General features: G+C 39.5%; 1 protein-coding gene across 2 annotated transcripts; it reads left to right on the top strand.

Moving 5' to 3' along the window:
- The first annotated feature begins 4,490 nt into the window (after positions 1-4,490).
- On the top strand, positions 4,491-7,669 carry LOC119744634 (UPF0538 protein C2orf76 homolog). Of its 2 annotated transcripts, none has more exons than XM_038220680.1 (5): positions 4,491-4,608; positions 5,164-5,385; positions 6,631-6,719; positions 6,979-7,060; positions 7,401-7,669. In XM_038220680.1, exons 2-5 carry the CDS (start codon positions 5,247-5,249, stop codon positions 7,475-7,477), a joined length of 387 nt encoding a protein of 128 aa, XP_038076608.1. In that variant the 5' UTR covers positions 4,491-4,608; positions 5,164-5,246; the 3' UTR covers positions 7,478-7,669. The 2 variants fall into 2 exon arrangements, with proteins under 2 accessions (XP_038076608.1, XP_038076607.1); XM_038220679.1 differs by having other exon boundaries at positions 4,492-4,608; positions 5,157-5,385.
- Positions 7,670-15,540: the final 7,871 nt, after the last annotated feature.

The following is a 15,540-nucleotide window of genomic DNA, read 5'->3' as shown; positions in this document are numbered from 1 at the left end:
GTCACCGCTGTTCCCGAGACACACAACGTGTATATCGTACACTGAGAACGACACGAAAAACGTATTCGTACTCCGTCATGTCCGATGTAAACAAGTGGGGTTTTGTTCGTCTTTTCTCGGGAACGGTAAGACATTAGGTTGGTTTCCTTTCAACCAGATGTTTGAAATAGGCTACCGGTAAGTGAGCAATCCAAAACATAAAATTTTCAGGGATTTCAGGACCTAGTGCCCCTTTAACATGTTTAATGTATAAACTTGCAAGTACAAGTATTTGTTATAAGTTGTTTATGTTCGTGACGTCTGAGTGAAACAGACGAAGGGGAAACAGTATTAAAAGGCAGCAAAAAATAATGGGCAAAGGTTGGCGCAACCCAGAATCTCACCAGAAAAATATGGTCAAATTGGAAATAATTGCTTGTTCGTTCTTCGCAAAGCAAATCAAGCTAACAACAAATGTCAATACATGTAGTCTACCTAACATTCTATGATTGCTTTACGATTTCAAACAGTGTCCAAGAGTACAAAATATCCCTAGAAATCTGGAGCAATCAAGTTTGTAGTGCTGCACTGCCGTTCACCCTTATGCCCAGTTCATACTCTCCGCAAAAGCGCAAGCTAACGCGAATTTGTGACGTCGTGGCAAGTCTTCGCGCTGCGAATTCGTAAATGTTGAAAATATTTCAACTCGGGCGAATTTCGCAGAGAATGTTTCATGACGTCAAATTCGTTTCGCATTCGCATTCGCATGAAGTATGAACCGGGCTTTATGATTTCAGCAAAATGTGCACAAAGAACTACGCAACTTACACATGTATGAGTAACTGCAAACATCTTCCAAGAGTTCAGTTTAACTCAATGAACTTCATTAGTCTGGTTCCTGCCTCCATTATTTATTTGTTTATAACTACGCACACCAGGGCATTACCCCTTTAAACATATATATACCAAAGTTTCTGTAAGTACGAAATTGATATTTTTATGCATTTGTAAATAATATTATGTTACATTTGTAAATTTTGTACAGGGCTCTATTACATAAAAACTGATTGTGATAATAGAAATGTGTACATGTATGTGGACTGCCGATGGACTTATACACAAATGCAGTTGTAAGCATTCTGATCAGATACATGTAAATTTTACAAATTTGGACTGAATGTATGTTTTACACAGTTACATTTAATTTAATGCAAATGTTTATTTTAAAATACAGTGTTCTGTTGTAGATTATGCTGCTGATCGCTAACAGAGAAGTAATTCCAAAAAACAAACAAAAAAGACGACATTTAAATGTATGAATACAAATATACATGTATACTATGTACAGTGGCATGTGCATTTTGGTAAATAAAACAAAGTGTGCTCTTATATCAAAATCTTCCTAATGTACATGTGCTTTCACTTAATCCCTCTCAACACAAAATTTTTTCAAACTTCAGTATTTCAGAGATGTGACAAATCCGAACCAATAAAACTAAATTATCAGAAACGAAACAAACATTGATTTTACAACAACAGTATACTTTCGACAACTTATGCTCAAATGAAATCACTCATACTTTTTGCTGTCTGTTAATACAATTTTCACATTTTTTTTTTATTGTAGGCAACAATGCACATTTCTTATTAAAAAAAGAAGCTATTTGCAGCTTTTAATTAATGCGCAAGACACAAAACACAATATCCAGCATTTTTAATACATACATCACTTCACATTTTTTCAGACCTGTGTTAGCTTTGGCATGGAGCTGCATGTTGCTAGTTGTAAAAGCATATCAACAAAACAACTGAACAAGTTTATTGCGGCTTTTGCTTCAATTCTTGTCTTTCGGTGAAAACAAAAAACCAAAGTATTCCCCACGATTACTCCTTTCAAACGTTTCTCGGGTAAAGCAAGAAAACAAAGAAATCAAAAGCAAGACCATTTGTAGCTTGTACCATGACCTGCATGCATTTTTTTTTTTAACCATACACACTGCAAATGAATGTCAATTTTCCACACAGTGTAATTCCATGTGTATAAATATTTCATTTGCTTTGTGTACAGGACAAAAAGGCATTCTATGAGGTAGAGCCCTTACGCCCCAATTAGACCGTCAGTCCCAACTTCAGTTGGGACTATCCCAACTTCAGTGTTCTAACTGGAACAGCTTATTGGGAAGGTCCCGGTTAAGTTGGGACGATCACAGCTTAAGTTGGGACTATGGTCTGGTTGGGCATAACCGTGCCATGTCACCATTAACTTTGAATGGAATTTGAGGTCTCTCGAAAGTTCCAGTACATAAATGTGACATTACAATTGGTTCCTTCACAGTGACGCATTCTGTAAGTCTTTGTAAGATCAACAAAAAAAACCACGCCATTGGGAATTTTGATTTAACAACCATAGAATGCCTTTTTCTTTTTTGGAAAGCTGATGCATGGGTACATTCAAAGCGGCATTTCCGGTACCTGCTTTGAAGAAGATGATGAGGAGGACGTAGATCCTGAAGAAGAAGAGGAATGTGATGTGGTGGGACCAGTGGTGGACACTTTAGAAGAGTCCTTTTCAAGATAGGGGGGTTGGGTGTGAGAGAGTCAAAGGATGGATAGGTGAATTATCAAGTTAGTCGAGACAATGGTGTCAGTCTAGTGATTGATGAAAAGTTAAGTTTGAGAATTGTGGGAGCTGAGCATGTCACTGAAGGGATAGAGTACATAAACCTACTGCACAAATGCATGTAAACAAAGAATGTGAAGGTTATTACGGATGTAAAATTAAGTACTACGATAGATGCTTTTGCATGTATTTTAGCATATATACATTTGTACCCCTTAAGACATGTCATAGTCTCACACAAAAACAAAGCAGATGTGGAATATGAAAGAGTAAAACGCTACATATATTTTTGCAATAACATTGTCAACGGACATGTTCATCAATCGCTTGTATGAATACACTAGTACTAGTACAATAATGAATATTTATATGGTTTTTCACTTAAAGGTTTTTTTTCTAACGGATAAACCTAAAGATTGGGCCCAAATACAATCCAAGACACGCAAATAAAGAAAAAACGCATAACTACACAATCACCATGATCACCCACATTTCTGCAAGATAAAGCAATAAAAATTGTTTGCGTTGTGCTCGTATCGGAAAGAATGTAGTATCCTGACGCCACTTCTTCGGTTGTGTACAAAGTCTAATGTTATGGAGGGAGCAGAGGGTTGAGTGCATTTTTTCAAAGTATTTCCTAACATTAGGCTACAAAATTGGAAATGTTTTGCACCAGATTCATCAAATTTCATGTCTTATCATTTTTTGCAATGACTGACCTTCATTTAGATGATATATGAAGAAAAAAGAAGCGTCAGGTTGCAACATTCTTCCAGGTAGGCCTTCGTATCAAAAAGATTGGCATTTGGGAATTTGGGCAACCGAAAAATATCACGAAATTAGTTCAACACGAATGCATGTAATGTTTTGCCTTTGTTCAATGCACAACCCGTGTGGTTTGGTTGCGGAATACTTTGTGTAAAAACATCAGCGTACCTTCCCTTTCAGTCAACTAAACAGAGGAGAAATAAATGAATATTAAAATAAAACGTCCAGTGACACTTACCGGATAGTTTCCTTGAAGGTAGCTCCTCATAACTGGCTGATTTGGAGGCGGAAAACGACTCTGCTGTTGGACAGGCGACATGTACGGGTGCGACGCCATTTTGAGAAATAAAATCCACATGGACTGTACCAAAACTGTTTAGGTAAGGATAAAGAGTGAGGGAAGTATAGATATCGGTGTAACTTCCGTGTAAGCATAATTAAACAAATATTTATCGATACCTTACATTTTATCAATTTATTTAAGATACTCACAAACATATATTATTACATTTACTTCATATAGATGATTTTTAAAATTGTATTTAACTTAAGTAAAGCATATTCCCCTTCCAGATAATAAGACAAACCAAATGTCTTAAGACTAGTATGACCGTTTTGGCTGATTTTCGGCTAACTTTGACAGATTTTTTGGTAAAAATAGAGTTTGACAGAAAATTTGACAGAATGGATTTTTTGGCAGATTTCTTGCAGAATTCTGCAAAAATGGTTATTTGACAGAAAAACATAGCAAATTAAAAAAAAATAAAGGGCACATTCGTTTAAAAAAGCTTCAGTCTTTGCAAACAAACCCTTGCATAATGGACAGGTTGGCTGGTCCGGTGCTTAGGTTCACTGGGAACCGGACTTTGTCGTGATGCAACCGCATTTTCCCTGAAATTTACGCAATTTCATTACATTTTTATGTGACCAAAGATTGTTTACAATGTAATTTGAACTTTAATTAAGGCGATACTACAACATTTGCATGTGATTTTTAAGTGTTTATAGTGTATTTCGAGTAATTCTGGGGAATTTGGCAGATTTTTGATAAATCTGACATACTTTTTAAGTGCATTTAGCAGAATTTGGCCATGGTCTTACGGTCACCCTGCTTAAGACCGTCATGCTTTGTGAAAAGAAAACTTCCGGAGAACTAAATGTTGATGTCGTCTGCAACGTCGCGGTGATGCCGAAGAACATCTTTATATTCTACTTTTTGAATTCTAAACTAAGGCTAACCTGTAATTTGAACATACATTATTTATTCATTGACCTTTTTGTGCATTATCATGTTTGTTTGTGTTTGTTTTGTGAAATTGTGTGCATGTGTGTGTTGTGTTTTTTCCATGCAAATTGCAATTGCAAACATAGGCCTAGGCATGATTGATTGGTCAAGAGTTCAGCATTGGCTTGCTGTTTGTTGAGAGAAATGTTGTACCACGAATAAGGCCGAGTAAAAAAAATGAACCAGTTCCTCGTCCCTTCCTGCTTTCTTTTTTCCCGGCCGCCTCCTTTTTTTTGGTTTTAATTTGCATAATTTTGCATGTATCGTCCGTGGATACCTGTTTTTGAGGCATCAACTTTTCGAGGTTGGACCCAGAAAATTTGGAAACCAATGGCTATGTCGGTGTTTTTCTCTTACTTGAAGTAAATCCTAACACCCTCAAAAACTGGTACATCGAGGATGTATTGTCAATATTTTGTCATTTCATTTGTTCTGTTTTAACTGTTTCATTAACCTACGAGCTAAACTTCAAGTTAAACAAAATTATTCTTTTTGTTTTCTCGGACACTAGGCCTACATCATACAAGTGCCATGCATTGCCATAAGTCGTCCAGGTGCCACCTGTCACTGAGACTTGTGTAATCATCAGTCGCCATGGCAACAGAGTCATCTTCGATCACCCTGACCGTTCGTCTCATCCGATCCTTTGAGCACAGAAACATCAAGCATGTGGTGTACAAGGACATCACGCCGGACATGACTGTCAAGAAATTCGCAGAATTTGTTAAAACAGGTTGGTATGGGGCTCCGTGCACTGCCCTCATCCGCAAAAATGAGGATGGGGGAGACCATCGGCCTACATTCGGGTACTGAAAAGTTAGCGCCGCCATTGTAGTAGGCAAAGATTACAGACAGCTGCGCGTAGTAAGTTGCAGGCATGCCCTCAAAACTGTGACGGATGGCAAAACTCTGAGAAAAACGCAGAGCCTACACCCTGTGCTAGCCTGTACGATTATGACAGCCTAAGTTACACTGGTAGTGACCGTTATAAATAATAACAATAATAGTTTGGGTGGCTAATCATCCTTGCTCACAGCTGAGAAATCTGAATTGCGAAGGATGCGGCTACAATGTGGTCCAGCCGCTGGCATGCAAAGGCGCCTTTGGCAGCCAGCCATGTCGACCCATATACGACCACGGAGCACAGCCCGAGATCAAAAGTGTTAGATTTTTCCGGAGGGAGGAAAACCGGAGGGCCAAGTAAAACCCTCGTGGCACAGGAGAGAACCAACGCATAACTCTACTCGCTTATGGCATGTAATGGTCCGCGGACGGGATTCGAACCAGGGCCACGGTGGTGAGAGGCGAACGCTTTACACACAAGCCACCCAATGCCATTTGATAAAGAATTCCCGATAATATTTTAAGTTAAAATAAGTCTTACTTTCTACTTCACAATGCACGATGATGTGGTTGCTAACCAAACGCTTGCCTACTGCAATGGTGGCTGATCGTGGGGAAACCAGATGGTCACATGGTATTTTAACATCATACGATCCGAACCTACGCATGCAATTACGTGACTTTCATTATTAATAGTTCGCCCCAACAAGAGCACCATATCGACTGTAGTTGGGACAATCCAGACTATAGTTGAGGGGAGTTCCAACTATAGTCAGGTTGCTCCGAACAATAGTCGGGCGGCTTAAGGCCATCCCTGCCGACTTGTAGTCAATTCCTGACAAGTTCTCACGAGTCTTCACAATCAACAGTCAATCAAAGGTCATTTATCTCAATTCAGATCTAGACTTTTTCACATAAAAAGTGAGACTAAGGTATTTTTTTGTCAATGTTCATCCCTTGTTACTTGTAGCCTGACATGTGACCTGACATGTGACCTGACATGTGACTTACGATATGATTAGTAGTGGACCAGACTCAGCTTCTGTATCTTGTGTACAAGACAATGCAGTTTTGTAGTGACGTTCATCTTGTGTCAGATACATGCTGGAAGTAAGAGTAATTTTGTCCCCAACAGACATCAAGACGAAAGCTGGACTTCCTCCCCCGTTTAAAACGTACAACTATGACACGTTCAAGATCCAGCACAAAGCGTTTGGAGCCAAGGTAAACTTATTCTGTCCATTTTATGCCTCTTTTTGATATTTGAATTTGTTAAGAAAATTTTTGAGAACACATCAGAAATTTACTTTTTTTTTAATGTTGAGTACCAACTTAAGCCTCTGTGTTTCACAATTTTTTGATTCGCTGTCAACTGTCAGTGGAAAGTTATCCATTTTGCCTTTAATAAAAGATTATCATCGCCCACGCTCTCAGAAAAGTTCCAAGGCCATTGATTGCAATCATTTATTTGATTCATTTCTAGACAAGTGATCCAGCTATTAACACCGAGAACGACGATCAGTTGATACTCCGTGAAGACACGACTCTCTCAGAATCCAAAGTTGGTAGGTATCGCAACTTAAGTCACAAGATTTAGCTCCGTGCTTAATAGCACTCTGTAGTGGTATGGAAAAATAAGTTGATCACTTTCAAAGAAATTAAGCATCATTGAGCTTCTGATATTTATAAACGGGAGACGATCTCTCATGCATACTGCATGCTGTTCATTTCCAATCGTGCCAGACAAATTTGGAATCTTGAAATCCATTGTGATATTCCTTTTACAACAAGCATCATTTTATTTTGTAGTTGCAGGGGCTTGTACAACTTTTCAAAAATATTTTTATTTTTTGTTATCAAGCACATTCATTTATTACCATTCTTTTCTGTATGTGCTTCTTTCAGAGTCTGAAACAGAGTTGTCGTTTTTCAAACGGGAAGACTATGAGAAATACAAGAGCAATCCTGTTATCATGTGGTAGGCAATCACCATCCCCATCCTCATCACACTATCACCACCATCGTCACTTTCATCATCACCATCATGACTTTTGAGATGCAACACATGACTTTCTATTAGAAACGTTCAGCAGTTTTATTTTGTTTTATAGAGAAATACAACTTGTAACATAATGTTTAACACTGGTGTCGTATATTTAAAGTATTCCACTTGTGCTCTTAAGATACTTTGGAAAGATACGAAGTTCACTAATTTTCCTCTGTATTGACTAACAAGCCCCCAGATAGCAATTTCATGTCATCAAAGTCAATTTGAGCAGTGAGAAAATACAAGCATTTTCTTAGAAAACACTTAGAATTTTTCAGTCCAATCTCATAGGGTTTGTACACAGGGTGTTGAGTGAACTTCGTATATGGAAATATTTCCGATACTTTTAAGACACAGACTTTAAGAGATGGTCATTGAACAGAAAGCAAAACAAAATGTTACAGAGGACCTACTTTGGTTTCCTGAATTTGCTGTAAAGCAGGTGATGCAACATTTGAAGGCCAACTATCTTGTCCATTCTGCCTTTTTCTGCTTTACACATAACTTTATGAGGTGGTAATTGCAAAAACCAAAAATGTCAACAAAGATGCACACAGTTGAATATAAGTGATTTTTTATACATTTGAATGAGACTTCTTTTGGTATTTTTTAATTATGATCAAGAGTATGAAAAACCATCAGACAAACAGTCTAAGGTAAAGCGACAACAGTCGAACCCTGATAAGAAGAGCACTGTTAATACAAGATCCTGCTTATAACAAGCAAAATGTTAGGTCCCAAGTCTTAGTTTTTCTTTGTTTTCCTTCATTTTCCAATACTGTTAGTACAAGGTACCTGTTTTAACAAGGTAATTTGTCAAGTCCCAAGGACCTTGTTATAAAAGTGTTTGACTGCAGTTCCTTTATATCGAAATTACAAGACCAATGCTTGTCCATGGGTATTTTATTTTATTTCTTTTGTTTGATAATGTAATTTCCGAACAGTTTTTCTTCTAGACACACAGGGCATTGCCCGTGGAATGCCCGCCTGTATATCTTCCCAGTCGCTTGGCCCGCTAATCCCACCAAACCCTACCCTCCCCCAAAAGACCTTCGCGGGGCCTTTCCAGTGGGGGCTATATGATACCGCGTCACTGACGAGATAATCGTTAGGATTTATCAATGTCAAACCGTGGTTGTGGCAATCGGTCAAGCATTCGGTTCCCTCGGTCATATCATCTGGTCAGGCCGGGATGAAGTGTCGGCCATCGAAACTGATCCAGCACTCCATAGTTTTTGTTGGGCCCTCAGTAAAGTAAATAGCTTCTGTTGTTTATCAATAAAACCGTTGTGACCCTTTTGACTAAATTGGGCCAGTGGGTCGCAAAAGTTTTCTTCTTGGAAAATCCCTTTTTGTTCAGTACCGATTTGTTTCAGTCGTGTTGTGTTAAACTAAAATGAGGATTGAACAGAATGAAGTGTTGCATTTGTAGTTATGCAATACTCTTCGTATTTATTATCATTATTTTTTACTCTAAACAGTAATTTTTCTGCAAAAATAGTGTTATTAATTTTTTATTTAATGATGAGTTACATAATAAAATTATAACAAGCAACGTTTGCGTTGCCATTTTAAACGAAAATCTCATTTGCTTAATAAAGTGTTTTTGTAGTTTGCAATTAATATAGATTTTATTCTGCGTTCTCACGAAGCTTCACCCAATTTTTTGTTCACCCCGGAAACAAAATGAGGGGGGTGGGTAGAGAGTTGAACACATTCCCATGGGGGTGGCAAATTGTTATCATTCGTGACTGCCCATGTTTTGTCAAGATTAAGTAGCCTACGCCTTCCCCCCAACCAGATGTGCCTAACTGTCCATCCGCACCTTCCAAGATATCATATTTTGTACATTCCGCAAATTTACGTCTTGTTTTTTTTATCTCGAAAGGTTGTGCTGTTAATATTTTTTTTCTGCGACTTAAAAATTCCTGGAAGAAACCTCACTAGACTTTGTAGGGTGAAAATAAACAGTCTGTTTTCGCCCCCCAAAAGAGTTGAATTCATGATAAATATCAACAAAGTACAAAAGGAAAAATGACTGTTCTTAGTCTGCCAGAACGACTTTGTTACAAGGCAGTTGGTGGAATTAGACAAAAACTGCTAGGACAAAATTGAACCAGCAGAGTCTTGAACCAATATGGAATTGTCACATGTACAATTTGCACTGCACCAAAAGTACAAAAGTTGACTCAGCATGTCCATTTTTGTTGAGACAAAATTAACGGTCGGTAAAAATCTGATGCCTGACCGTTAATTTCACCCTTCCCAGCCAGTATCTGGAGTTCATTTTGAGAAGCTGTCTTAAGCACCAAATGTAAAAAAAAAAATGAAAAGAAAGCTGTTTAGTAGATTACCAACCAAATATGACACCCGATGTACAGTGCTTAACTGGTTCTCGGCTTAAGTTGGCTTAGCACATCAAACTGCTGAGAAGACCCCTTCACTAAGCACTTTTCTGACCTAGCACTAGTTCCTTGGGTTTGAAAGCGTCCCACTTCTCTCCGACCCCCCATTCAGGAAATTCAATTTTGAAGAAGTCCGGCTTGGAACCCGCCTCTTGCAACCCAAAGTTTCCAAAAAAGAAAACTTCCTGGTATTACTCTAGCTCTGACATCTTGTTTTGCCTGTGATCTTAAGGGTTTGAGACATAAGTTGTCAAAAGAAACGTAGTGCAGATGTTTTGCGATGAAAATTGACAAGAAAGGGTTTTTGACCTGCAACTTTTTGAATATATCCTTCCATTGCTTCACCAACTGAACTGTCTTGGTTGCTGGTCTTGCAGGGTTTTTTTTAATCAGTGTCTCGATGAGGCAGTGTTGATCAGTTTTTCATTAGATTTAAGAGTAAATAAGAGCAGGATCTGATCATGTGATCGTGAATTCTCAAGAGCAGAATTCGAACCTGCACCCTCTTGAATGTTGCACCGGTGCCCAACCAAGGACTTTTGTGAATGCGAAGCAAAGTTGACATCACACTTTCGCTGCGAAATTCACTGGAGTTGAAATGTGTTCAACGTTTGTGAATTCACAGTGCAAGGACTTGTCGTGACATCACAAATTTGTGTTTGCGTTCGTTTTAGCGCCGAGCATGGACCGGCCTTTATGTTGGTGGTCTGCCAATTTTTTTGTCAATGTCTTTTTTTTTTTACAATGCACTATAGTTGGAAATTTTATGAAGTGGGAAATTGAAAGTTATTTTCTTGTTTTTTTGGCCAACGATTTCTTTTCAAATCCAGTATAAGTTGAGGCCGTAAAAGTCAAAATCTTGGAGTCATTTGATTTGGTGTGAACATCAGCTTGAAAAAGGTTCCAAGGCTAAAGTCAAACCTCAATACAATGCCAAACGTTTGAGAAATGGCCAGCGATTAAAAAAATCGGCATTGCACTGTTTAACCCCTTTCCTTCTGCCCCATAGTGCATCCATCTTAGCCTCCTCTTGTAAACACATCTGACTCCAATTTGAAATGTTTGAGAGTTATTAACTATCTGCGATTATTCACCGCAGTACTTATGGTATTGTTTTATGACCTAAACTGGTAACTGATGAAAAGCTGGAACCATTATACGGTGCCCAGAGTAGATAGCTAGCACCTTTAGTGCAAGGGTCTGAGTGGTGTTATCTAAACCAAAACCATTATTGTAAAACAGTCCTTTTTCTTTTCTCTGAGTATACTGAGCGAGGAGTCAGTCCTTCCTGAGCCTCCTCGAGCTAACTTTTTTTTCCGAAAACATTGAGAAACGAATGCTCTTTCCATTCGATTTTAGTATCTGAGCGGTAATTATGTAAACCAAAACCAGAATTGTGCATGTAGTCGAGTATTTTGCTGGAGTCCCCAAATATACTGAAGGAAAGGGTTAGTCCTCAGAAGTGTCCTGAAGACAGACATTCCGTCTGAAACATCCAGCAAACATCCTTAACACAACTTTTTTTTTTCAGAGAAGAGATAAATTTTCCCATGGTGGTGTTATTACCGGCAAACTTCACTGTTTGATACATTCTACCATGAAGACTGAAATTATATTTGTCATTCAATTTTGTCAATTTTTTTTTTTTAATACAATCCTGACCTTGCTTTGTGTGGTCTTTCTACAAATCAACACCCTCATACCCGTAGCTAAAAAAAAAAGAAAATTGTAAAAATGTTACGAAACTTTTGTTTCAATCCACCCCCCCCCCCCCCCCCCAAATGTATGGGCATGTTAAAGCACCATTTCTGTTGTGTGTCCAAACTCGGATGCCATTTCCATTGTGTGCCATGGTTTTGTGTATATTTGGTTGAAAATTGGTCTCATGCACTTAGCATAATTCATGCCAACTGCTTGATTTTAAATGCTTTCAAACCATTAAGCGCGCACATGTGCTTCCCCTGGTTCTGTGGGTAGGTCGCAAAGCGCCACCAACAGTTCTTGCACAGAGCCTCTCGGTCATTGCCACAAACACCGATGAACTGTAACAAAAAAAACCAAAAAAAATTGGCAGTTACCTGAAATTGGCTGTTTGCCAGCTTGGCGCAGACGCTCTGTTGTTGGAAATTCTTTCCACAAGTTTCCAAAACGGATGTTGTTGTGGTTTTTGAAATGCCAGTTGGAGTCAGATGTGATTTATATGCGCCAATAATTGTGTTCAGTGCTGGAAATCTCCAGTATCATAATTAGCCAATATCAAACCCAAAAATATACAAAAGAAATTTAATAAAAAGTAGGTTCAAACCAGTGGTGTACCTGGGAGGGGGTACAATGGAGGGCATACCCCCCCCCCCCCGGCCCCATACTTAAGGCCCGTGTCCACCCCCTCTGCCCCCCCCCCCCACCCTCCCCACCCCCTGGTTTAAACAATGTAACACCTTTTACATGTCCATTTTTTTAAGGAAATCTTACAAATGAATTATAATGTTAAATATTTGTAAGTTTTACGGGGATCAGGTGACCTGGTCCGAGTCATTTCAAGAAGACTAAATTCAGGAACAGAAGTAGTAACTTGTACATGGCGATTTGTTCCTAAATACCAACAATAAGACATAAGTGTAACCTTTGTCATCCGTGATGTATATTTTTTTACTCGGTTTAAAACATAAAAGGGACCCTTTGGATTTTTCAGGGAAATGACAATTTTTCCCCTAAATACATGGCTTTTCTTTTCTTTTCAAAATCGTGAAATGTTCAGTTTAAAACTTCAATTCCATTTATTTCATCATTTTTTTTTCTTTCTTTGATCGGTTTAAGAGTTTGACCTTGGGTACCTTAGGCTCACCTGACACAGTTCCAGTCGACCTCCCAGGTTCCCGTGATACAGCAACTCTGGGCCAGAGTATCGAATTTCAGTCCCCGAGCTCCCCTCTGTTCCTCCCAATTTGGTCCCCCCTTCCTCTCACCCGTCTTGGCATAGTTTTGCTGACCCTCCAGCCCCCCTTGCTTGTTCCAGACAGGCTTAATTTTACCTGCGGCTTCCTTTGCGCAAGCTCTTAATCTTCCTGTTCAGGTGTTCAAGGACAGATTTGTGGAGAGATGGGGAGAGACCCTAGGGAGTTCTGAAAGGTCTACCTTGTTTCAGGGCTGGCATCGGTTTCACTGTGCTGATAGGCGCACTATTGTGCTGCCGCAAATGGAAATATTTGTTTCATTGTGTGTCATTTTAGAACTTGATCTGTTGTCCAAGATGCATCAATCACATAATGATAGGGGGTGAACAATGACAAAGAATGTCCTTGTCATAGTTCATGTGCACAATTGTCTGTTGTACTTGTGATTGACTCGTGATTGACTTGTAACAGAGTTGTGATTAAGTCATCACATGTTCATCACAAGTCCATCACAAGTCCTCACAAGTCCATCACAAGTCCAACACAAGTCATCACGAGTTCATAACGAGTCCATCACAAGTCAATCACAAGTCTATCAAAGTCCAACACAAGTCATCATAAGTCCATCACAAGTCCAACACAAGTCCAACAAGAGTCCATCACAGGTCATCACAAGTCCAACACAAGTCATCACGAGTCCATAACGAGTCCATCACAAGTCAATCACAAGTCTATCAAAGTCCAACACAAGTCATCATAAGTCCATCACAAGTCCAACACAAGTCCAACACGAGTCCATCACAAGTCATCACAAGTCCTTCACAAGTCAATCACAAGTCTATCACAAGTCATCACAAGTCCATCATTAGTCCTCAAAAGTCCATCACAAGTCTATCACAAGTCCAACACAAGCATCACAAGTCCACAAGTCATCACAAGTCATCACAAGTCATTACAAGTCATCACAAACTTGTCACAAGTCCATCACAAGTCAATCATAAGTCATAAGTCATCCCAAGTCATCACAAGCCTATCACAAGTTCATAACAAGTCATCTTAAGTCCATCACAAGTCCTCAAAAGTCCATCACAAGTCTATCACAAGTCCAACACAAGCATCACAAGTCATCTCAAGTTCATCACAAGTCATCACATGTCAATCACAAGTCCATCACAAGTCCATCACAAATCGACCAGTCCCATGTTAAAACAACAAGTAAACAAAAGAGTTGTGGCGACGGCATTCCTTTGTCATCATCCATCCTATGTCACTTGTGATTGACTTATGACTTGCTTCTGTTTTGTGGTTAACTTGTGATGCCTTAAGCATGCACTGTCCAGTACTTTTAATCTTATCATCTGTGATCCACAGTTGAACACCTCCCAATGTTTTCAGTGTACTGTATTGTTGGTCGTAAAATACAGTTCCATAACCATTGAATTAGCAAGACACACAATTGTATAAGCCATCGACAAAACCTCAAAGCCTGTACCCTACCATTTCCTTGTCATTCCACTCCCCTTGCCCTCCCCTTCCCACCACACTCACGCACACACAATGACCGTCACAGCAGACTTTCATCAGCACAGTTTTGCTTGACCCCTAATTAGCCACAGTTTCGTAGACCCCAAAGTATTTACAGCCAAGGCCAGGGTGACTGGCCTCCGGACCGAAACCAACAAGGAAAAAAGGAAAAGAAAAAAAAACCTGCGGTCCTGAACCAATCCCAAGGCCATCTCTTTGACTCTTTCATCCTGATGCCTCCCACCCCTTCTGCCCCCTCGAAGTCATGACGCAGGCAGAAATCCCCTTCCAAAACCCCCATAACTCCCACCCCCCTCCAACCACCACTTGTTGAAAGGGTGACTGACCCAGTCCCTGTGGCCCGACCTGAGCCTCAACTACGGTTCGGCGGGAACACAGTTTTTCATGACCCCAACTGCCGAGCAAATCAAACCCTCCCCTCCGCCCATTTGTCAAGAGAGATTAGGAAGGTGCTGCCAATTCGTCCACTGAGCTCTCCCTTGCTCAGGAAGCACTCCAAGTATTTGATTAGGAAATCAAGTGTCAATGACAGCGGGGTAATTACTCTCATAGCCTCTAGCCATTCCTGGGGGGGGGGACAACTTTTTCTTAGCTCGGCAGTGCAAACAGAAGAAGCTAAATACCTTCGGGCAGTACAGTTTCCTGAAATTGTTAAAGCAACTTTGCCATAATTATATATTGCTCTCAACAAGCTTCTATATTTGTGTAAAACTAAAAGTCTCTTTCATCCCGTCAACATTTGTTAATTTGTGTTTTGAAGTACAGCATTCACATGAGTGTTGAACTCGCATGTGAAAATGGAACTGGTATAACTTTCCCATCACTTTCTCGTTGGCTTATCACTTTTCAAAGGTAGATAGTGGTCTTTTTATGGTTCTGGAAACTTCCGATGTGTTGGCACGCTACCAAGCATGTGGACAAATTCCAATGGTTTGTTGATGAAAACAACTTGTTGAAGTTTTTGTAGGTGATGACAGTGTCAAACTGAAAGTAAAGTGGGTTTTTTTTCCCCCAACAAATTGCTTGGAGGATTTGGTTGAAAAGTTGGAAGCACTTCAGTTTTCCCTGAAGCACGGTTTTCTTGTACGTACTTTTCCAAACTTCCTGTCAGTTATGGAAACTTGAAAAGAACATCTCTTACCCAACTTCAAATT

This window comes from Patiria miniata, unplaced genomic scaffold (assembly GCF_015706575.1).
Source record: "Patiria miniata isolate m_02_andy unplaced genomic scaffold, ASM1570657v1 HiC_scaffold_7, whole genome shotgun sequence".
Taxonomy (NCBI): Eukaryota; Metazoa; Echinodermata; class Asteroidea; order Valvatida; family Asterinidae; genus Patiria; species Patiria miniata.
Note: the sequence above shows the minus strand (reverse complement) of the source record. Positions and strands in the feature narration are given on the sequence as shown.

What these genes read in the sequence shown, in the direction of transcription:
- LOC119744634 (XM_038220680.1), top strand. Translation starts at nt 5,247, where the DNA reads ATGGCAACAGAGTCATCTTCGATCACCCTGACCGTTCGTCTCATCCGA. An exon ending in CGCAGAATTTGTTAAAACAG is followed by an intron (nt 5,386 to 6,630) that starts GTTGGTATGGGG and finishes TGTCCCCAACAG; the next exon opens with ACATCAAGACGAAAGCTGGA. An exon ending in ACAAAGCGTTTGGAGCCAAG is followed by an intron (nt 6,720 to 6,978) that starts GTAAACTTATTC and finishes ATTCATTTCTAG; the next exon opens with ACAAGTGATCCAGCTATTAA.